Source organism: Poromitra crassiceps (assembly GCF_964638095.1).
Source record: "Poromitra crassiceps genome assembly, chromosome: 5".
Classification (NCBI taxonomy): Eukaryota; Metazoa; Chordata; class Actinopteri; order Beryciformes; family Melamphaidae; genus Poromitra; species Poromitra crassiceps.
In genome coordinates this window covers 63,609,997-63,635,140 of record NC_139642.1, presented here as the reverse complement: position 1 = coordinate 63,635,140, position 25,144 = coordinate 63,609,997, and the positions used below count along the sequence as shown (strand labels likewise).

General features: G+C 43.6%; 2 protein-coding genes across 3 annotated transcripts in view; one reads left to right on the top strand and one right to left on the bottom strand.

The window, feature by feature from the left end:
* The window catches only part of nlrx1 (NLR family member X1), a 46,362-nt gene extending 45,762 nt beyond the window's left edge, over window positions 1-600 (bottom strand). Inside the window, exon 1 of one of the 2 annotated variants that reach the window (XM_083637162.1) lies at window positions 461-600. The gene's annotated coding sequence lies outside the window, so the exon portion shown is untranslated. The remainder of the gene's footprint in view (window positions 1-460) is intronic. The other variant, XM_083637165.1, reaches the window with a different exon arrangement.
* Window positions 601-3,984: 3,384 nt separating this feature from the next.
* On the top strand, window positions 3,985-23,890 carry efhd1 (EF-hand domain family, member D1; the record flags this gene model as incomplete). The annotated part of the gene is made up of 4 exons (XM_083637523.1): window positions 3,985-4,295; window positions 21,340-21,487; window positions 21,866-22,000; window positions 23,756-23,890. 4 exons carry the CDS (start codon window positions 3,985-3,987, stop codon window positions 23,888-23,890), a joined length of 729 nt encoding a protein of 242 aa, XP_083493649.1.
* Window positions 23,891-25,144: the final 1,254 nt, after the last annotated feature.

The window sequence follows — 25,144 nt, the reverse complement described above, 5'->3', positions numbered from 1 at the left end:
GTTATGTCTGTTTGGAAAACGTTCATCCCATTTCAAAGATAGAACCTGCTGGTGCAATTTGTGCAAGTCCTGCAACTGCAGACCCACAAGAGAGAGAGGGGGGGGGGGGGGGGAGAGAGAGAGACACAGACAGACAGACAGACAGACAGACAGACAGACAGACACACACACACAACACACACAACACACACACACACACACACACACACACACACACACACACACACGCGCGCGCACGCACGCACGCACACACACACACACACACCTGAAGTGATTTGACTCGGTGTAAAGAACGGGGCTGACAGGCCAATGTGTAACGTTACGCCCAGTATTATTCACTGTATTCAAACATCACTGGGCAACACTTGGTAAGTATTTAACGCTACGTTATAACAGGCACTGACAGTTAGGCTAACTGACAGTGACATTTAACAAGACATTTGAATGAACCGGTTGTTACCAGAGCATTATCGTCCAGCGTCGTCCTGACCTGTCTGCAGTATGTCTAGAGTGTAGACAGTCTATGGTCCAGACTAACGGTCTGTTTCTGTCGGTCTTGCTGCTTTCAGAGAAATCAATGACATGCCAACATGTCCTGCCTGGCCGCTATGTTCACTTCAGGGACAGTGGTTTTCCGTTAGCCAAAACAAGAATACAACTTCCGGTCCCGTCTTTTCAGAATAAAAGCCTAATTTCGTACATCACTGGCAACACTTGGTCACACTGCTCCACTGCACAGAACGAATGCCACAAAAACAACAACAAATTAATATGGGCTACATGCAATGTTTTTTCTATGATTAAAACAAACAAACTATACAAACTAATCCTTTTGATAAAGTTTTCCTCGACATTAAATACATAAATGCATTTTTTTGACAGATTAAACACGTCACATAATTGTTACACAAAATGTCACAAATATTCATAAATAACTTTATTAAACATTATTAGGCTATACTTTATTATACAATACATGTAGGCACAAGCAGTTGCAGAGAAACATTGTAGCTACATTGGCAAATGCCCACAATCACATATGGTGTTCTGTAATATAAATAAATAAATAAATAAATAAATAAATAAATAAATAAATAAATAAACCCAATCAGAGGCAGAGTAGGGCGGGCCAATCAGAGGCAGAATATGGCAGCCCGGTCCCACACCGTTGCTATAGAGCTCAACAGTGACTGCTCACTTTTTCTCAGCTCCCGTTCCATGAGAGAATTCCCCATACTCATTTTCTCCATATATATATATATATATATATTTAGAACACGGCTCTCTTGAATACTCGATTCTGATTGGTCAATCAACAAGATTCACCGGTCATTATTTCTCGACAACCGACCGCTGCTCTGCCACACCTGGATTAATCAGTTGATAAGAGCATTTTGTCTGCGGACACTACTAATTAGGCCAACCAGTTGCAGCTGTGGTGTCTTGTGTGCCAATTACGAATGAAACCGTTTTGTCGTTGAAAACGCTATTAAAAAATCTATTTGAATAATTATTTTTGTCAGATTACTGAAATAATTTAGTTGTAGGCCGTGTTCTAAGCGGGATAATGTATAGTGAGCCGGTGATTACTGGAAATAATGACCTTCAGGTGAATGATTAAGCCCTCCGCTGTGCGTCGGGCTCAATCATTCACCTGTCGGTCATTATTTCACCAGTAATCACCGGCTCACAATACATTATATATATATATACATATATGTCGTTGTGAATTAGGGCTACAAACAAACTAGACTAGACTAAATACGAAACAAGTCCCAAAAGGGGCTACCTGAATAAGTGCACATCAAGTTTTCTATCATTTAAACTAATAGTGATATTAGAGGTTACGGAATGGCAACAACAAGAATTGGCCCACCAGGAAAAATAGCCTAATTGCCAGAGCAAATAAAACATGAGCTTGCAGATTCATCAGCTTGACAGCTTCCCAGGCAGGTGAGGAAGATTTAACACTTGAAATGAATTTGTTATTATTGTTGGTCACTAGGGGGCGGCAAATCTGTAAAAAAAAAAAAAAAAAAATCAACAAAGGGTTTATTTTGAAAAGTTTCGACCGGACGCTTTATTGTTATTTCGCTAGCTTGACGAGTTGGGTCAAGCTACCGAAGGGAGCAAGATTAAGACCGGAAATGAGTTAATTTGCCTTAAAATAAAAGTGTAGGGTACATTTTGTCACTAAATTGTATCAAAATACAAAGTACAATACATATTTAGTGATAATTTAGTGATAAATAGTATAATAGATGTGGGATTTTTTTGTTTTAAACAAATTACAACGAAATTCTCAGATAACTATGGGTGCGTTCGGAAATAGCACTCCGAGCGCCCAGAGCCGACAAACTGGACCGTTCGTAAATCCTGAGCTCTTGGAGTGGCAGAGCGCACTCTGAACGCTCCGTGGACCGTCTGTGTGGCCCATTTGTGTTCAGAGTGCTAGGAGGAGCAAATTATAACAGCCAACATGGCGATGGGAGTCATATCGAAATACCATTCAATAGCACAAAGTCTTTCCGTTATCCATTTCAGACCTGAGTTGACAGTTTACTGACATCTTTGGCTCTAGGTGCTCATTGTTGTGTTGTTTCTGCCCTGCGATTCCCAGAGATCGCCTGTCAATCAAACAGCGTGGACTGCCGGTGTCATGCCGAGTTTTGCACCCCCGCCGAGAATTGCACCCCCACCATATTTTGGGGCTGTTTTAACTTAAAAACAGGGATGCAAATCTCGGCAGGTACAAACCGCCGAGATGTGCACCCCCCTCCATAAAGCCAGGAGAGATCCCCAGGTCTCGAGGTCATCTGTACCCGGATTTTAAGCACCAAAGTCGGCTTCCATGAGCCAGAAGAGAGCCCCAAGCATGGAAGTCACCTCCACGCGGATCTAATGCATCAAAGTCGGTCTCCGTGAGCCAGGACAGACCCCCTGGCTTGGAGATCACCTCTACCGACAATTATATCATTTTTAAACAGTTAAGTTTCCGTATAAATCATTACAATATGCTCCCGGAAGGTGGGGATGTAATTCTCGGCGGGGGTGCAAAACTCGGCATGACACCGGGACCGACTTCTTTTTCCTCAGAGTTTCTTGACCCGTTTGTAAATTCATTCAGAAAGAGCACGCTCTGCTTCTTTTTACACTCGCGCTCTCATTTTCGTGCAGAGCATCAGATTGGATTCCCGAATGCACCCATAGTGTGTAAAAAAAATCTGAACAACACAAAACACAGCAACTGTATTTTGATTTACTACGGCTTCACCCTCAAATGAGCCATTTTGTATAATAATAATAATAATAATAATAGTTGTTGTTGTTGTTGTTGTTGTTGTTGTTGTTGTTGTTGTTGTTGTTCTAGCACTGTACCAGAGATTTTCACCGCCATTTATTTCCCCATAGACATTTCGTAAAATGCTTATAAAAATAGTTTTACTTGTTCAAACCAAACGGTTCAGATATATTTAGAAACAGGAGAGACCACATAACATTTCACTGGGACCAAAACGTAAAAAAATTGCGGATTTAAAGAAAATATTTTTTCGATGTCGTTTTTTGAAGTTTTGGTATGAGTGAAATCTTCTATGGTCTCTCCTGATTCTAAATATAGCTGAACCGTTTGGTTTGAACAAGTGCAACTATTTTTATACGCATTTTACGGAATGTCTATGGGGAAATAAATGGTGGATAAAAATCTCTGGTACAGTGCTGAAGCAGGTAGGCGGTCACTTTGCCACTCTATTTACTTCCAAGATTACTTTATTTTGAAGGTTGTATCCGGAAGTCCCTTTTCATTGTCACTAGCTTGACACTGGTACTTGAAGCCGCTGTGAAGCTCAGGCTGCTCTCTCCTCTCCTCAGTCTTCATCATTCAGACAGGCAGGCATACAGACAGGCTCCTCTCCTCAGCATACAGACAGGCTCCTCTCCTCAGCATACAGACAGGCTCCTCTCCTCATCATTCAGACAGGCAGCATGGCATCTGAAGAGCTGGCCAGGAAGCTGCAGCGGCGGCTGGCCGCTGTGCAGGCGTCTGAGCCCGCCGGCCCTGAGCCCGAGCAGAGGGCGGTCTCCCCCGCCAAGGCCGAGCCCAAACCCCGGGACCCGGAGCCCGCCAGCCCGGAGCGGGGCAGCGGCTCCGAGCTGTCCGCCGCGCTGAACCGCAGGCTGGACATCAACGAGGGCTGCGCCGCTCCCCCAAGTCGGCCCCGCGTCTTCAACCCCTTCACCGAGTTCAAGGAGTTCTCCCGCAAACAGATCAAGGACATGGAGCAGATGTTCAAGAGGTAGGCTCGTCTGACACCTGAAGACCTTCTGATGTTGGTTTGGGGGTGTCAGGGATTTGTTGCATGGTTGTGTTCATGATTATACTGCGATTGTCTGTGCTCCAATGTAATGAACAGGCCGACATGTTTACTGACAACTCAGGGATTATGACTGACTGAGCATGCGTGGGACTACAGGCCGTGATGAGATTAGGGGTGTGCTGCTGATGACGCGCAGCCTCCAGGTGAAACTGCTGATTGACTCACTGCCTCAGATCGTGACACCAGCATTCGATGCTCTACTCTGAGTCTCAGACAAGCGCCTTTGAATTCCACTGTGGGCTCCATTCAAAACGACCCTACTTTTTCATACACAGCAATTAGGGTTGTCACGATACTAGAATTTCAACTTCAATCCCGATACCCAGGAAAATATCGATAATCGATACCATTTTCGATACGACGGGGGGGGGCGTGGGGGGGGGGGGTCTGTTTATACTGCACTACCTCAGACAATTTAAAAATCGAGTGTGTGTCATTGATGTTACAGTAAGGTTATGTTTTGGCTGCTGGCAGTCAGACAACTTAGAGATTGTTGTCATTGATGTTACAGCTGATTTGTTTTTTACTCAGTGAATTTTTTTTTTTTTGTCATTGATGGTACAGTAGCCCCCCCCCCCCCCCCCCCCCACACACACTATTTAAGGCAATAAATAGTTGTCTTTTACAGCAAGGCTATTTGGCACAAACTCAGACAACTTTGAAATATTGATGAGTCATTGATGTTAAAGTAACATCACCCCCCCCCCCAAAAAAGCTGCTCCATGTGTGTATCGTTTTGTTGTATTGTTTAGTCCAGGGATTTCAGGAAGGCCATACAGGTCTGAGATTGAGCTCTTGAAGAAGTTGTTTGAACCCAGGTTTCTCCACATTCTAAATGGGGACCTGATCCATGTACTGCTAACAGCCCTGTTTAATGTCTTGGCTTCTCGTGACTTTGGATCATATTGTCTTTGCTGCTCAGACGCTGTTGTTCGGGGAGGCTGCGAGTGTTTGGGTCTAGTAGCTGCAGCACTTGTCTTGCAGGTCGACTTTCCACAGCTTCAGTCTTGAACTATAAGAGAAACATCACACTTATCAGACGTAAATAATGTTGTATCTTGTTAAATTAACACAGTTGATTACTCGCGCAGGCGTAGCTTTATGTTTTGGACTAGCTAATAGTTTAAAAAACGGCTAATGACACCCGGACCTTATTTCCATTTTAAAATATGATGTTAAACTCACCCAAATAACTTTGGTTACATTCGGATCGCCTGGGAAGATATTGAGCCAAGAGTCCTGTAACAGGGATGTTTCTATTTACATCTTTTAAATGTCTTATTTTCTGATACCCAGTGGCACAGATCGTTATTATATTATAGATGCAATGGCAGAAAATGAACGATCTGATGTTACCTGGGCTCACCCCTGACCCCTGACTCTGCTGTCTGTCACATTATAGCAGCTCCTCAGCCTCCAGTCACACTCCTTGTGTAACCCATACAGTACGGTAATCCACACCGGCTCAAATAAATACAAATCTCAAGATCAAAACAGCCAGCGGTGTCGAGCATGCTACTGATCTGCTGCTCTGCGCTCTGAAATCTGCCTTGCAGGGCAGAGTTCGAGCTCAGAGCAGCAGATCTGGAACGAATGCATCACAGAAAGTTCACATGTGACAACATGATTGACACGCTGGTTAGCCAAATAAATAAATAAATAAATAAATAAAGATAGATATAATATATATATATATATATATATATATATATATATATATATATATATATATATATATATAATTAATAAAATATTCGAGGTTTATTAATATTTATGCAAAGCGAATAATATTCAAATACCGAAATTCGTTTCAACAGCCCTATTCGGGATTAACCCAGTATGGTCAGATGAATGATGGATGACAGATGTTTATTTAGCTGAGTAGCCGTGACATCAGACGTTTCCCGCTAAATGTTATATTATGCATCATGTGTATCTGACTGAGTGTGTATGAGACTTTGTATCTCTGTGGGTCGTGGTACTGCTCTTCTCATGGGCTGCCTGGTCCAGCTGCAACACCAGACCATGAGAAGTGATCCAGTTGTAGGGGTCTAATGGAATGTAGGGGTGACCCCAAATAGTCGATGATTCGTTGTAAGGAGCCTGATTCTACTGCCAATCTCACAGTGGGTTAGGGCTGTGAATCTTCACTGGCATCACGATTCGATTCGATTACGATTCATCTGTCTTCGATTCGATTCCACGATGCATCTCCATACAGCTCAAAGTATTGCAGCTCCACGTATCTTATCCTCAATTCTCTGTACTATTACTGCACATGGCTACTTTTTCATCAATTAATACAAGCAGTCAGATGAATATCAAGTCCCTTTTTTACTTAGAAAGTGCTTTAAAATCTGAATGTAAACAGAAATGTAAACATAGACGATTCAACGATTCATATGTCAACGATCCGATTCGATTCACACGTCTGCATCGCGATACATCATCGATTATACGATTAATTTTGACACCCCTAAGTCGAATAGTCGCAAAATGTGGTTATGAAACAAGGATCATTCCAATCCACTCTGGCTATACTGTATGGTGGTCTGTCTGATTGTATAGAATTGCTTGGTTTCTCCCAGTAGATCATCATGATATAGACGGTTTTCACCAGAGCGCAACCCCACAGCACTTCCTTTTTCTCAGCATTCAGCAAACTGCAGAAATATTCACTCGACATCGTTACTTTTGTTTTCGCTGCTCAGCTGTATAGATGGTTTTCACGGAATGGTCGGTCCTGCACTTGAATGTTTTTTTTTCTTTTATGTCCATAGAAAACACTGCAACAGGAAGTGAGCGGGGGTTCAATTTACAATGTTTTTGTTGTCAAGTTAAAACCGTTATATTTTGGTGTATCTATACCCTAAAACAATTATTATATTGGTATTGAACAGACAGATCTGAATTGACTGACAGAACTCTGAGTCTGTACAGCTCTATCCAGAGGTCACACGGCCTGATGACACCCACAGCCGCATGAAGTCATATTCATTCTCTCTCGCTCTCTCTCTCTCTCTCTCTCTCTCTCTCTCTCTCTCTCTCTCTCTCTCTCTCTCTCTCTTGCTCTGTCTCTCTCTGTCTCCCTCCCTCTGTCTCTGTCTCTCCCCCTCTCCCTCTCTCTCTCTGCCTCTCTCTCTCCTGGTGCTATGGAACTGTACAGGCATTGTGTTGGTGGCCTTTTAAATCAGAGGATAAGGACGCCTCTTGTCTGAGGCAGCTTCCCCAGCAGCAGCGCCCCCTCTCCTGGGCACAATAGTGTCTTTGTGTTGGTGCTGGTGGGACTCGACCTCCATCAGGAAAGGAGTGAGATTACACAGATATAAAGTTGATTATTCGAGGTTACATTCAGCACCACATATAGACGCTTTCAACTTGACAACATAAACATTCCAAATTGCCCCCAGCTGACTTCTTGTTGCAGTCTATGATGCTAATATGATAACTGACAGGAAATAAATAAGTCAGGTTTCAAACTGTTCCCTAGCAACACTATTCCGTGAAAACTGTCTATAGATCCATTGCACTTAAACAGATATCATGTACAACCAGCTGGCTACAGGTACACATCAAACTATAGGTTTGGGTCAATATTCACCTTATGTAGCCCCGCCCACTTGACCCAGTTGTGTTATGACTTCCTGTTCAAAACACCGTCTGTTTTACCTGCTCACTAGTACTGTACTGTCACAGGAAGTGTCAACACAATAGGAAGTAACTGGCTGACCCCTGTGTTGAACATAAGGTGAATAGCATAATATTGAAATATTGCAAATATTACAGATGTATGCTTCTCCATAATCTAGGCCCGATAAAACTCATTAAAACCTTTGCACTTACACAGCAGATGACCCCTGCTCTAGTCATCAACCTATCAGAACACAGCAGATGACCCCTGCTCTAGTCATCAGCCTATCAGAAGACTGAGCTTGTTGAAGCAAAGGGTCCACCAATGACAGGGAGGGAGAAATCAGTAGTAGGTTTGATTTTTTATTAAGAGAAAGCACTGCTGGTAACCATACTGTTGCAAATGAGTATTGTATCTGTTTAAAATGTTTAGTATTGATACTTATCGATACTATCAATACCTGTTGCAAATAAGTATTGCAGTGATACTCAACTTGCAGCCCGGGGGCCAGATGCGGCCCGCGACAGGGTGCAGAGTGGCCCCCTGACCATTTTCTAATAATTTCACGTTCGTTACAATAAAAACTAACGTGAAATAAAGTTTGACTGAGCTCCAGCTAAATTGTCAAATACCGCCATCTGCTCGCTACCCAGGCACTTATGTATGTACTTAACCTAACTAACTTAACCTAACTATTAACTATCCGGTGTGCACAACGTTGTCAGACTAAACTCCGGCTGACACCCAAAAACCTACAATCCGCTACAGAAAGATTGATGCCTCCTATCATTTCACAAAAGTGGCCCCCGGGCAAAGCAAGTTGAGTATCCCTGGAGTATTGTATCCGTTTCAAATGTTTAGTATTGATACTTATCAATACTATCAATACCTCTTGCAAATGAGTATTGTATCCGTTTCAAATTTTTAGTATAGATTTTTATCCATACTTTTGATAACCCTAACTGTAACACATTTTTATTAGAAATGAAACAATAAAACTATTGTTTTATTTTATTTTATTTCATTTCATTTCATTTCATTTCATTTCATTTCATTTCATTTCATTTCATTTCATTTCATTTTATTAACTTTTTCCCGGATGGCAAGCACTTCAGTAGTGGGTCTCTCCCAAATTGTGTTGTTATTATTACTATTAACATACACACCTTGAGAATGTATGTAGGAATAGGCCTTCCAGTTTCTCCTCAGCCATGCTCTCAGGCTCTCAGGCTCTGGGTGTTGGTGGTGTCAGGTCAGATGGTGCTACTGTCTGGAGCTGCCGTGACACTTTCCTCATCGCTTTGCTTTAGAATGAGTTTGCCCCAGAACTGGTCAGTTTGCCCCAGAACTGGTCTAGTGGGAGTTGATGGGGTAGTTTAGTAGTTTAGCTGGGGGTTAGCAGTGTTTCCTCTAGAATCTTTGTCAGCAGCGGTGGCAAAGGCTTTCGTTGTACCTCGGTCGTGCGCGTGTAGTACGCCGGCGGTCATAGTGAATGATCAATATCTCTATATATATTCCATACTTAAGAACATGTTTATGTACAGAGTTTACATATTTAAAACATACTATACAAAACTATTTTGAAGTGTTTCCCGCAGGATTTGGAGAGATTGTGATGTTTGGATCTCAGACCCTCTAGGGCCGGGTCCCCCACCGGATTTTTTTTTTTTACATTTTAAAGTCAAATGCATCAATTTGGTGCACTTTGATCTATGAAGAACTACACACATCCATTCAGTATACTTTGTGTCAAAGATATAACATGAGTTAAATATAAACAGTGCTAAAGATATAACATGAGTTAAATATAAACAGTGCTAAAGATATAACATGAGTTAAATATAAACAGTGCTAAAGATATAACATGAGTTAAATATAAACAGTGCTACACTGTTCTGTGTTTTGTTGCTCTCAATAATGTCACATTACCTGGGCATGAGTATTGATTCCCTCAATATCTATTTTGACTGTATATTTCTGTGAAAACAACATTCTCCTCCAAACAACCGTCTTTATTCAAGTTTTTTTCCTCAAAATTTCTCCAAAATCAAAGTTGTACAAGGTTTCATTTGAACACATGATCATGATAACATTGTATTTTACCCAGGGCCGCTGCTGGCCATTTGGGTGCCCTAAGCGTAATTGTTTTGTGGTGCCCCCCCCCCCCCCCCCCGCAAAACTTTCAATAACTGTCAAACGAAAGACTGCAAAATCATTAATTATGAACGATACTAGTGTATCTCACATTACATTACATGTGGCAAACAAACAATTGTTAGAATTACTGTACATGTCAGCAAACAAGCGATTGTTAAACTGCAACGCAGGGGCGGACTGGGATCATAATTCAGGCCAGGCATTAGATACCAAGCAGGCCAGGCCAATACGGGCTGACGTGTGTGCCGGCGTCCGAAGGGCGGCGGCAAATTTTTTGAGCTGTTTGAAGCCCAATTTGGGCCATTTGAAGCCAGATTTGGGCTGTTTGAAGCCAGATTTGGGCCGCTTGAAGCCCGATTTGGGCCGTTTGAAGCCAGATTTGGGCCAGTTGAAGCCAGATTTGGGCCAGTTGAAGCCAGATTTGGGCCGGTTGAAGCCAGATTTGGGCCGTTTGAAGCCCAATTTGGGCCGTTTGAAGCCCAATTTGGGCCGACTCCAATTTTACAATGAGATGCACCCACTTTAACCCTGAATAAAGTAATAAGACCACTAGTAAACCAGTAGGCAGCGCCTGGCCTGCTGTTCAGTGAGTGGCCTGACTGAGGGCACCAAATTTTTTTTTTTTTTTTGGTGCCCTCAGTCACATGATGCCCTACGCAGTCTGCGTACTCTGCGTAATGGGGTGCGGCGGGCCTGATTTTACCTTCGCCTAATAAGTCACACTGAGTCACCCTGACTTCTGCACGAGACGACCTTTATCTGCTGCACACACTTCCCCCTCCACCTCCACAGGACAACAGGACCCCATGTTAGTGTCTGTCGAGCGAAGCCAGAAGACATTTGTCCGTCCAAGTTGAGCCCCTAAACATGACCTGGCTGCCCTCATCGAGAGGCAATGTTATTTCAACAAGCTCATCTAAATGCAACCAGGGATACTTGAACACATCTTAGCACCAAGTTTAGTCTACTCATTCTTTTTCGCTTCTCCGTTCTTTTGTTCGTTCTCTGTAATGTTATGTTAAAAAAGTGTGGTCGGACTTGTATCTCGCCCGGCTCGCAAATCAAGTTTTTTCTTTTTCTTTCAGCGAGGCATTGCCTGTCCTACTCTTCTGATTGGACAGTCCACTTATCCTTTGTTACTGCTGGGCTGGTTCTGATTGGACAAGACCAGAGTCACTCTGGATAAGACTATCAGGCTAAGCCAATCAGAGACCGCTGTGTATCCGGGTTTTTCAAAGTAAAAGCTTATGCAGAGCCATGTAATTGTAACTTAATGACATTTTTCATGACATACTCTTATTTTTGAAGCTGTTTCAGTTTCAGTGGCGGTGGGCCGCCACCACTGAATGTATATAGCAGAAACCCTGGGGAGGGTGATGGGGGCGTTTGACTCGTTTACCTGGGGGTAGGGTGATGGGGTCGCCTCAAATCTCTTCAGTTTCTCTCCTTTCTCATGCAGCACTGATCTAAATCCTTTCTCATGCAGCACTGATCTAAATCCTTTCTCATGCAGCACTGATCTAAATCCTTTCTCATGCAGCACTGATCTAAATCCTTTCTCATGCAGCACTGATCTAAATCCTTTCTCATGCAGCACTGATCTAAATCCTTTCTCATGCAGCACTGATCTAAATCCTTTCTCATGCAGCACTGATCTAAATCCTTTCTCATGCAGCACTGATCTAAATCCTTTCTCATGCAGCACTGATCTAAATCCTTTCTCATGCAGCACTGATCTAAATCCTTTCTCATGCAGCACTGATCTAAATCCTTTCTCATGCAGCACTGATCTAAATCCTTTCTCATGCAGCACTGATCTAAATCCTTTCTCATGCAGCACTGATCTAAATCCTTTCTCATGAAGCACTGATCTAAATCCTTTCTCATGCAGCACTGATCTAAATCCTTTCTCATGCAGCACTGATCTCAAATCTCTTCAGTTTCTCTCCTTTCTCACGCAGCACTGATCTAAATCCCTTCTCATGAAGCACTGATCTAAATCCTTTCTCATGCAGCACTGATCTAAATCCTTTCTCGTGCAGCACTGATCTCAAATCTCTTCAGTTTCTCTCCTTTCTCACGCAGCACTGATCTAAATTCTCATCGGTTTCTCTCCTTTCTCATGCAGCAGCACTGATCTCACATCTCTTCAGTTTCTCTCCTTTCTCACGCAGCACTGAGCTCAAATCTTGTTCAGTTTACCTCCTTTCTCACGCAGCACTGATGCATTCACCCAGTCCCTCCACACTCCCCTAGGGGACCCGCACAGCCTGCTGACCCACTTTCACAAAGCCCTGGGCTTAAAGGCATAGTTCACATTTGAATGCAGCATTGAAGCTTGACTAGATCTGATAAAGATACATTCATGAATCATTCAGTCATATAGCTTCACATTTACATTTGTTTGAGTAGCTTTTGTTTTTAAGCTGATCAGGAAATGCACCCTCTGTTGACCTCCCCCCCTTTTTTAGGAATTCAGTTTTCCTCCTTATTTCTCCACCAAAATGTTTTCTCTTTAGAGCAAAACTCTGCATCATTCAGAGCCAGGCTAAAAACACACACACACACACACACACACACACACACACACACACACACACACACACACACACACACACACACACATCCATCTCTGCATCAGAGCCACTGAGGCTAAAATGGGACTGATGCATTGCGAATGAGGATGTATTGTTGCCTACTGAGTCTGACAACCCCCACACACATACATATGCATGCACGCACCCACACACACGTACACACGTACACACACACACACACACACACACACACACACACACACCATCCATCTCTGCAGCAGAGAGAGAGAAGGGAGAGCTGAAGACAGATCTCTCACACTCATGTGAGAGCAGGAATCTTCCCCAAAATTAAAGAACAACAATGACTTTGACACCAATACCGTCTGTGTGTGCTTCAGTTATCCTGAGGAAGAGCAAAACCAACCGAATCAAACCTTTCAACTCAATCATCAAATGAATAGTATTGTCTTTCAATGGGAAAAAAGTTCAACTGATAAATGATCATTGCTTTTGATGATCTCTGTTTTGCTGTATATCTTTAGATGTGTTTTAAATGCCAGAGCAGTGAAGCTCTTTGAACTGAACTGAATTGAAAAGTCAGAATGAGGGAGAAACTAGCAGTGAGTGAGAGTGACTCGCCTTAAGCCAAGAGCTGCATCTATAATTAACACTGCTGCCGGGACAATGAGGCCCAGCCCAGAGCATCAGGGGAGGTGGCACCGCTCCATCAGGGGAGGTGGCACCACTCCATCAGGGGAGGTGGTACCACTCCATCAGGGGAGGTGGCACCACTCCCTGGAATGAAGAAAGCCTCTCTGAAAATGTCGCCTGCCATTTACATTGGGTGACGTCACACCCGAGTTGACGAGTTGTCACGATACCAAGATTTTTACCCTACGATACTCAGTGTTTCCCCTAGAAAATCTTTCAGGCCTGGAGGCATTTCGAAACGTACCCCGACCGTAACGGTGGGGGCTCCTAGCTGGCGACGCTAAACTCTTAGCTAACCTGTTCGCATCTATGTTGGCATCCCAAGTATCATCATACTATTATGGGATGCGATGCGAACAGTTGTATTATGGGATGTGCATTTCCCAGGCAACGACACACGTTGACACGTTTTGGAACAGTGCGGCACGCTGGCACAATGCTCCTAAAAGCAAAATGCTTATTGTTTTGAATGATTTGGCATCTTCTATTACTGTCAACACTGTCAACACCAGTATTGTTGTATTGTAATACTATGCCATAAAGGTTTATTGAAATTTTGGGGAGAGCAGAAAAAAAATCTAAAAGGTTAGAAGGAAAAAGTGAATCTATTAATGTCGTGCATAATTAATTAATCACTCCGCATCAACTCATGCAAGTGTTGGATCCCGTCAATATATCCAATGAAAAACTATCAGGCAAAAGCAGTCAAATAACTCGTCATTCTTCATACAATAGATATTTCTGATACCAAGGCACACGTGAATAATACAGGGACAAATCAAAGACCACAACACGCTAAAGACCGTTTGATGACAGATAGAATGGAAAACTCACGTTCCAACTTTCAAAATAAAAGTACTATTGCGGTTTTCTTTTGGTGTGATCCGAAATACCACAAGTACCAAAGAGGAAATATTAGAAAGAAAACATAGTTTTGCATAGAAATCTGTTTTAAATGAACATAATGTTGTGCCTTGTTGTGCCTTGTGAGGTGTGTGACTGGCACCTGATTGGCACCTAATTTGCGGTGCCAAGGTGCCAAGCTGTTGTGGCTGCGTATGGATCTTCCACACACTACTGAGGTCCCTGACAGTGTCAAATGAATAAAGTGTAAAAATTGACTATGTGTTGTTTTTGTCCTTATCACTGTGGGAGAGTGCAATCATCTAATCCACCAAGCAACTCAAAACAAGAGTGAATACCAACAGAAGAATATTGCACATTTCTTTGGGGCGCTACCCCCACACGTTTAGCTGTGTTGCTCATTCCACGAAGGCACGATCCTTACAAGTTGTACTTCGTTGTAAAGGTGACTAATCAGGCTTTCCAACAATATAAAAGACAATACCAATTGGTATTATTAAAGGGGAGAAATAATCGACCGAATTAACGTTTCCGAACTTTTTTTGAGGAGTTTATATATCGGTGATCGGTAATCGGTGATCGGTCGATGATCGGTTGGGCAGATATTTCCCATAGGCAATCGGTGATCGGTGGCAAAAAACGTGATCGGAGCACCCCTAACATGTAGTGCGCCCTGGCTGTTAGAGTTTTCCATTTGACTGCTTTTATTCCAATGACATGTATGAGTTTTAGGCAGTGAGTGATTTAGTTCTCAGTCTTAGGCCATGTCCACACGGAGACGACTTTAGGTGTATCCGCTAAAGTTTTTTGTCATATAGCCGTTTCGTCCAGATGGAACCGCGTTCTGGGACTATACGTTCTGGCCGTATACGCTAATTTTTCAAAACGGGTCCCAGAGTGATTAAATCTGAAGACGCCACCCTTGCATTTCCGTGTTTACAACCCATATGCATCTTTCCTGAAACGATGACGCCATAGCCCCACCTCTCTCCACCAGCAACAATAACAATTGTGGCAGTAACGTTCGTGCTACAGCAGTGGGGATCTTGCAGCAAAATATAATGCTCCTCTATTACCACCGTCAGCAACAAGTGGACACGGAGAACAGCGTGTAGCCTACAACATCCTCAGGGCTCCACACAGCTGACTCTTCCCATCCACCCCACGATGATCCACCCCTCCCCTCCCTTCATCGGAGATTTCCCAGAAGGCTTAGCGGCGGCTACATTTTTACAATAACACAAACAAAATCAGGCTTAACGTGTTAGATAGAAATTATATTTATTTTTAATACAACATGCAATTCTGGAATATTTTAATATTGGACAAAATGAAATGAAATGAAATCTAAACCCTGAGTGTAACCAACATACTCTCTTGCCCTATATATAGCCCTCGTAAATACAACGTGAATAGGGAAGTGAGAGGTTTGAGGAACACGCGGTTGCACTGTGATGTCTGTGATATCCGCTCATGTCCACTCCAACAAGACTTTAGCTTACTTGACGCGACTTTTTCCAATAAAAACACATTTATGCCATAAGTTTATAAATGTATATTTATGTTGCATCATTTAGCCTGTGCTGTGATGTGCAGGAGCGGCCAATACGCTGGGATGTGTTTGCAACATGTCTAAAGATCATGGAAGTGGATGATATCAGGAATGTCACCGATAGTTAACGTTCTATATTGTAGGCTACAGGGAGACCATCAGCCCTGCTGAACAGCTCTGCATTTGCCTGTATACTGTAGGTTTCATCATTTTATTCATCGACATGGCAAACCTCCCCACAAAGCCAAGGGTTTAAGCTGCTGCTACAGTGAGATACACATTATAGACTGTGCGCCCCTAGAGGTTGTATGCCATTATTGACGAGATTGTCTTTCTCTGTTATTCTACAGCGGTTTCAGTGGTTTCATGTGGATACACACATTTCTTGAAACGTTTCCATGTTTATGGAAAACTTTTCTGAAATGAAAAAAAAAAAGATAGCTTCCGTCTCCGTGTGGACATGGCCTTAGTCTTTTAATTCTTATAAGCTTCGGCCTCTGTGGTGCTCGGGAATCCGATCTGGGCGGAGCCTCTGTGGTGCTCGGGACCATCTGGGTGGAGATTGTCAGTTGTTGTGGAACAGTTGTCACACTGCACTGTGAGCAGCACACCCATCAGCTGTCTCATACATTGCACACATTTGATTTACTGTACTATAATTAGCTGTGTGTGTGTGTGTGTGTGTGTGTGTGTGTGTGTGTGTGTGTGTGTGTGTGTGTGTGTGTGTGTGTGTGTGTGTGTGTGTGTGTGTGTGTGAGTGAGTGAGTGAGTGAGTGAGTGAGAGAGAGAGAGAAGGCAGATGTAATTGGCTTTCAGCTGGATAGTAATTAGACTGTTTTGGTTTGTGGGTGGGTTCCTCTGAAAGGATTGGCCAATAAGTGACCCAGGAGTTGTAAACAAAAGTCACCAAGGACTCACAAGTAGCTTGTTTATTGGACAGAGTTTTGGTACGTGTAACTACCAACACGGCTGGGCGATATGGACAAAATCAAATATCACAATTTTTCTACCGTACCTCGGTATCGATATTCGACAATATTGTAGGGATGACTGACTATTGGATTGGTGCTTTCATCAGATATTTGATACAATGAGATTTTTGATTAAATAATCATCAGTAATGTGGTTGTAATGAGCTAGTGGGTGAAGGCAAATAATGGAACAGCTATAGAGCAATTTTGCAGGAAAAGACAACACTTATGTTAAGCCATATCATGATATTATGCTATTTGTTCGGGCGCCGGCAACAATCTGGGTTTCTCATGTGGCCCCCCCCCCATGAAAAATAATTGCCCACCCCTGGGTTAGGGTGTTTCCTGCTGAGACCTTCATGCTGGATGGGTTTCAATGTTCTTTTGTGTCACTGTGATGACGTTATCTTAGCTTGATTGTCTCATGGTTAATAGAGCTAAATCAGGCACAAAGGGAAGGAGCTCACCACCACCTTCTGAGGAGCTGGAATGAAACAATGGCTTCCTTTTTGGTCTGAGAGCAGATTACTCACACTCTAGATTCGGCGTGTGTGTGTGTGTGTGTGTGTGTGTGTGCGCGTGTGTGTGTACTTTCACTCATACCAGATTTGCTGCCCCCCCCCCCCAAACAGTTGTTGAAAGCTTCTATAAATACTCCCTCTATCAGACAGCAGCCTCTGTGTGGCTTGCCACTGGCTCCCAGATGATAACAGCTGTCTGATTGGCTCCCAGATGATAACAGCTGTCTGATTGGCTCCCACATGATAACAGCTGTCTGATTGGCTCCCACGTGATAATAGCGTCTGACGGCCAGTCCAACATCTCACAATGCAATCCCATACCAGCGTGACTGAGGCCATAGCTTCGTGTCCTAAGAATGGCTGTTTTCATGCTTTATCTGAGAAAACGCTGTGTGTATTTACTTGACACTCAAGGTGGCAGGAGATAACTCGTGGGGTTTTGTCACATTCCATTTCTATTGGGAACTAGGAATTTACAAGCTCACGCTACCTGAACAGTCTCTATCACATGGCTGTGAGGCTCACAAACAAGCACATGTGTACATGTCACATTGCCTTGCTAACATTGTACTCTGCCACACTTGGCTGTAAATACTCGGTCTATATCTTGTATATGTTTAAATTTCGGTGTATTTATTGTGTTGTCTAAATCTCATGTAACGTGTGCACCTACTACACCAAGAAAATTTCCTTGTACCGGTACTAGATTATCAGGCCACTAATCTAGTTAGCTGGGACTCCGGCCCGGTATTGTGTTGGAAGGTATCGGTAGGTGGCGCTATGAAATTTGTGCTGAGTCTGTGTGTCTGGGGCCGGGGGGTGAGGGGTCTGTGTGTGTGTGTGTGTGGGGGGGGGGGGGGGGTATCGGTCGACGTCACGATGGTGAAATTGGGCCTGCGGCCCGATGTTACTTTCGTGACACAAAATGGTGACTGACAGACACCACCCGCTCGCTACTCGCCCTAGGCAATTTTATTACAAGGATAGGATAGGATGTGCAAACATACTATGGTCGAATAAAATTATTCTGATTCTGATTCTGACAAGGTCAAAGGTCAGGAGCACCCCTTGTGACATCACCTGACCTTGGATTTCAAGGTTCAAGGTCAACTTTATTATCCCGCAAGGGGAAATTCATGTGGTCATACACGTCTTGATTGCGATACATACTGTACACATATACAGTATACGCACAGACACATATCAGGCAGTGCCAACAGTAAAAAAAACGCACTGTATTAAATTAAAAGTAAAAGTGCACTAACCTATGCACTGTAGTCACTTATCAAAAAAACAAGCACATTATAAAATACAGTTAGGATAAAAAGAAAACCCAGGTAACAGGTATAGCCTACTTATCTCCTATTTAGTGTTCTAATTGCCGTAGGCACAAATTATTTGCTGTATCTTGTTGTTCAGATTTTCCGCTGTAGGATTTGACCTGCTGCTCACGCAGAACTTCAGGTGGAGAGGGTGGGTAGGATCATTGAGGATCTGATTAGGCTTTTTGAGAATAAGGTCATCATACAGCTGTGCTGCAGACACCTGAGTAATACAGCTGTGCTGCAGACACCTGAGTAATACAGCTGTGCTGCAGACACCTGAGTAATACAGCTGTGCTGCAGACACCTGAGTAATACAGCTGTGCTGCAGACACCTGAGTAATACAGCTGTGCTGCAGACACCTGAGTAATACAGCTGTGCTGCAGACACCTGAGTAATACAGCTGTGCTGCAGACACCTGAGTAATACAGCTGTGCTGCAGACACCTGAGTAATACAGCTGTGCTGCAGACACCTGAGTAATACAGCTGTGCTGCAGACACCTGAGTAATACAGCTGTGCTGCAGACACCTGAGTAATACAGCTGTGCTGCAGACACCTGAGTCATACAGCTGTGCTGCAGACACCTGAGTAATACAGCTGTGCTGCAGACACCTGAGTAATACAGCTGTGCTGCAGACACCTGAGTAATACAGCTGTGCTGCAGACACCTGAGTAATACAGCTGTGCTGCAGACACCTGAGTAATACAGCTGTGCTGCAGACACCTGAGTAATACAGCTGTGCTGCAGACACCTGAGTAATACAGCTGTGATGCAGACACCTGAGTAATACAGCTGTGCTGCAGACACCTGAGTAATACAGCTGTGCTGACACCTGAGTAATACAGCTGTGATGCAGACACCTGAGTAATACAGCTGTGATGCAGACACCTGAGTAATACAGCTGTGATGCAGACACCTGAGTAATACAGCTGTGCTGCAGACACCTGAGTAATACAGCTGTGCTGTAGACACCTGAGTAATACAGCTGTGCTGCAGACACCTGAGTAATACAGCTGTGCTGCAGACACCTGAGTAATACAGCTGTGCTGCAGACACCTGAGTCATACAGCTGTGCTGCAGACAACTGAGTCATACAGCTGTGCTGACACCTGAGTAATACAGCTGTGATGCAGACACCTGAGTAATACAGCTGTGCTGCAGACACCTGAGTCATACAGCTGTGCTGCAGACACCTGAGTCATACAGCTGTGCTGACACCTGAGTAATACAGCTGTGGTGCAGACACCTGAGTAATACAGCTGTGATGCAGACACCTGAGTAATACAGCTGTGCTGTAGACACCTGAGTAATACAGCTGTGGTGCAGACACCTGAGTAATACAGCTGTGCTGTAGACACCTGAGTAATACAGCTGTGCTGCAGACACCTGAGTAATACAGCTGTGCTGCAGACACCTGAGTAATACAGCTGTGCTGCAGACACCTGAGTAATACAGCTGTGATGTAGACACCTGAGTAATACAGCTGTGCTGCAGACACCTGAGTAATACAGCTGTGCTGCAGACACCTGAGTAATACAGCTGTGCTGCAGACACCCGAGTAATACAGCTGTGGTGCAGACACCTGAGTAATACAGCTGTGATGTAGACACCTGAGTAATACAGCTGTGCTGCAGACACCTGAGTAATACAGCTGTGCTGCAGACACCTGAGTAATACAGCTGTGCTGCAGACACCTGAGTCATACAGCTGTGCTGCAGACACCTGAGTAATACAGCTGTGCTGCAGACACCTGAGTCATACAGCTGTGCTGACACCTGATCGACCCCGAAGATCCTGCTTGCTGTCTTGATCATGCGCTGCAGTTTTTTCCTACCATGATCTCAGGGGAGCCTCACCAGCCCCAACCGCAAAATCCAAGATGGCAGCTCACCTTTCAACAGTAGTGAAAATTGTAGTAAACACGGTTTATTAGTACCTCCATCTTATTGGACCAGCCATACACACAGTAATGTCTAACTTCTATCTGTGGACATGTTGCTAAGGTGGATGTATGTGCATAATACCAGGAAACAGCCAGTTGGACAGACAGACTTTCACTATACGGTGGAACCTGTTCTAGGGAACAACTGAACCAGCGAAACCTGTTTTTGGGGGGTTTCTACTGGCTGTGGAATTTTGGGAAAACCTCTGAATTTTGAAAGCTGTATTCCAGACACAGCAAGTCAGGGGCTTTTGAATGGGTCAATTTACAGGAACATACTTTCACAATGTATTTTTTCAGTAGGGATGGGCATTTGAATACATTTCAATAATCGAAATTTGGGAAAATTAACGATCAAGTTAACTCCAGCGTCCAGCCTACTGATTCTTGTTTAGGAAGATGAGCATGCTCAGGGGGTGAGACGCGAACGCACGTTAACGAACATTTATCCAGGCTGCTGAGTGCTGATTCACCATTCACACATTCACTGGTTGCGACCAAAATACCACATGATCAATTCCATCTTCCTTAACGATCAATTATCGACTTTTGATTATTGATGCCCATCCATAATTTTCAGACTTGTTTCACACATAGGAGCTAGGTGTGGAGTCAAATACAAATACAGCACAGTTGGAGCTAACTCCAGTCCAGTTGGAGCTAACTCCAGTCCAGTTGGAGCTAATGCCAGTCCAGTTGGAGCTAACTCCAGTCCAGTTGGAGCTAACTGTTGTGTTGTGTGTTTGTGCAGGTTTGACTCTGGTAAAGATGGCTTCATCGACCTGATGGAGCTGAAGCTGATGATGGAGAAGCTGGGAGCTCCACAGACCCACCTGGGCCTCAAGAACATGATCAAGGAGGTGGACGAAGACTTTGACGGCAAGCTGAGCTTCAGAGAGGTGTGTGTGTGTGTGTGCGTGTGCGTGTGTGTGTGTGTGTGTGGCCTTCTTGTCTTCCAGTGAAGTAAAGAAAAAAGAGCTACAGCTAAGTTTTCTGACAGCCGAGCCACGACAGCCATCTTGTTGTCGCCGCTTACCACTGCTTGCTCGTTGCCAATGCTAGCCTTTTTCCTTCTTGCTCGCTTTACTGTCTCTTACAGTCTATGCTAGCTGTTTGCTAACTGTTGCTGGGTAACTTTTTAGCCCGAAGAAAAAGCCAGTAGTGGATATTCTCTCCAGACCTCACGTCACCGGCCGCCTGACGTTATCTTCCACAGAATGGAGGTAATCTTTAGCTAACGTAATTGCATGAGTAACCTGAGTTGTGCTCTTGTGCAGTTTCTCCTGATCTTCCGGAAGGCGGCGTCTGGAGAGCTGCAGGAGGAGAGTGGCCTGATGCTGCTGGCCAAGCTGTCACAGATCGACGTCTCCACTGAGGGAGTGATGGGCGCCAAGGACTTCTTTGAAGCCAAGGTAGGTGTGTGTGTGTGTGTGTGTGTTTTTGTGTGTGTTGTGTGTGTGTGTGTGTGTGTGTGTGTGTCATCTTGGGCTTCCGTCCTTGCGAGAACCAATTAGAGTTTTAGACCCTTTAGGTCATGTTTAGACGACAACTGTCTCTGCATAAAACGGCAAACTGTCGTTTGCGTTCTGGCCTTTGATTCCGCATGCAGCGTTTGTGATAACAATTCACGTGCAGAACCACAAAAAACTCTGAGCACGAGCAGCATCAAGTGAGCCAGTAAAACCAGGAAACATCTGGTTAAAATCTTCACAACAATGGCAATTAAATAAAGTGATTATTGATGCACGTTGCAACGCTTTTTGTGTGTGATCCGTAATACACAGAACACAGAACACACACAGCCAATTACAAGTACATTTTAACAGCACAATCTGTGTTGTGTTGCAAATGTAAGGTAGAGGCAGGTATCTTCTTACACTCAATGTGGGAATGTCCTCTGGTTTTTCCCTCCTGCAAAGAGGTTATTGGGAAACTAGGTGAATGGCTTGAAAAAACCTTACCTGAAACCCCCCAGTTTTGTCTACTGGGAGATAGGTCAGAGCTGCCACAAGGAATATCTAAAGCAGGTCTAGCTCTGACAGGCTTCATCACTGCAGCTAGTATTATTCTTCACCACTGGAAGAGTCAGACTGGGTTAAGCTGCCTGACTGATAATGCCTCCTAGCCAGGTTAAATGAAAATAAAGGGAGGTTTTTACCAGGTCTGGGCTCTTTTTTTGAACTGTCCCAGTTGAATATGCAGCTCAGGTAGTCAAATGAATTTCATGTGGGTGAGGAGGAGAGATCTGGATATTTCTTCTGTGCTAAATGACTAAAAATACCACTGAGCTGCCTGACCCTCTCACTCCTCCCATACATTTGGGGTTGATAGAGACTGGTTTATGGCATACTGCCCCCTAGTGCACAGAAAGGAACATCTAACGGGAGCTATGTGGGACAGCTTGACTCCTTGGTATTGACTAGACCAGATACACAAAGATTTGTCAAGAAAAATGAGCAAGTCCATTTGTGAGAGCATTACATTACATATATATATATATATATATATATATATATATATATATATATATATATATATACCGGTATACACATTTACGTTCCAAAAGTTATTCATGTTTGTGAAGATTATCATGCTGAACCCAAATTCGCGTTCCCATAAACTTTTGTTAACCACAGACCTTATTTTATGCATTGAGTAAATAAAAAAAGCTTACAGTACATTTGAAGTGAAAGCCCTCATGTTAAATCCCATAGACTTTTCCTCTCACTAACCTGGAAGTATACTTCTGGACTCATTCCTGCGGCTCTCTATAAAAAGTGCTCTGAGAACGTATTATTCGCCCTCTGTACTGTTCACGGTCAGATGTGGGCCACGGACATTTTCGAGATTTTCACGTTGGCTAGGAGTTGGGAAATTTTGGGAACCGCTGGTTTAAACAAAATGTAAACATGGCAGAGCGTTTTTCCCCCTATACCAGAATGATGGTAGGTTGAGCCAGACTCTCTCCAGCGCTAAACCAAGCGTTGAGATGGGGTGGCAATGCTTACAGCATAAAGCTTAGCTTTGTGCTTACTTTCGCTGACCTCTATATAGGAAATGAATGGGCTTCTGATGACTTGAGCGAGGTGAAAGGATGGTCATACAGCTCATAGGATTTAGCAATGACTTCTATTGATGTGAAGGAGGTGTTTTGTGTGTGTCATCAGATGCAGGCTCTGTCTGTGGGCAGCAAGTTTGAGGCTGAGATCCGAGAGGAACAAGAAGAACGCAAGAGGCAGGAAGTGGAGAGGCTCCAGAGGCGGGCCGCCTTCAAAGAGCTGCAGTCCACCTTCTGCTCGTGACCTCCAGACCAATGTCGTGACCATCCAGACCCAAGGTCTGGACATGCACCTTCACCTTTAAGGAGATTTTAGAAACAGCTTCACTATAGGCTGCCACTTTAGCCAATAGAATACCTGGGATGACATATTTTTGTAGGCCAACCCATGCACCTCCTAGTTCCCTCGTTGGATAGATAACCCTAACCCTGGATAGTCAATGTGATTTTTCTATGGGGATTTGGGTGAAATGCCTGAAATGTGGTTAACAAAAGTTTCTGAAACAACAAACTTTGTGTTCAGCAAGATCATCTTCACAGATAAGTAAGTTTACGCGTTTTGCATTTACGCTTCCAAAATCACAACAGTGGTCCTCATAATAAATCATAACGGTGGTCCTCAAAATCATAACAGTGGTCCTCATTTGTGAAAATTATCCTGCTGAACACAAAGGTCTCAGTTTCATTAACTTTTGTTAAACACAAAGGCATTTAACCAAGATACCTTGCATAGAAAAATCCCATCTGACTTTGAGATGCAGGAACCGTATTAACATCCAGGTCTTAGGCAGATCCTTAGGACTCACTCCTGTGGTACTCTATCCCAGAGCTCAGAATTAAATGTTCCACTTTATGACAAGAATGGAGACTTGTTAAGGCTTGTCCCTGAATTTAAAGTCAACACTTCACCTAAATATTTGACATTTCATACCTCAAAGACTCCACAAGCTAGTTTGTGTTCAAGTCACATTTTCAGAACTAGCTTTAGAGTTTCCAAGCGGTCAGCCGCCGTCTGTGACTATCCCTGAGGCAGCATATATCAAGGGAATATGAACTTATTTAGGCAGAGCAAAGCAGCATACTGTGTGTTTAGAGTGTAATGGATTAACGCTCTGGGATGACTGAAACTATTTTCACTAATAGGATTGTGGAGCTAAACATTATCATGATGTGAATTTATGTGTCAAACAATTTAATTTTCTTGTTACTTCGTTTAACTAATATTAAAATATGTTTGCATATCTGCTGTTGTGTTGGCTGGAACTAAGACCTGCATAGTTATACTCTTTATGACGTTTGGAGATCACTGCTTGATATAGTTCACAAAAGCATGTCTGCATGTTTTCAGAGACCGTTTTGTGTAACGGGGCTTCTCAAAGCCCGTATACATATATAGGTTTTATAGACGTTTGGCCACAGATATGCACATAGATGTAGAGCACTCCTCCACAGCGTCTGTGGCTGCTGTCATGGCTGTCATTCAGCACAGCACAGTGTA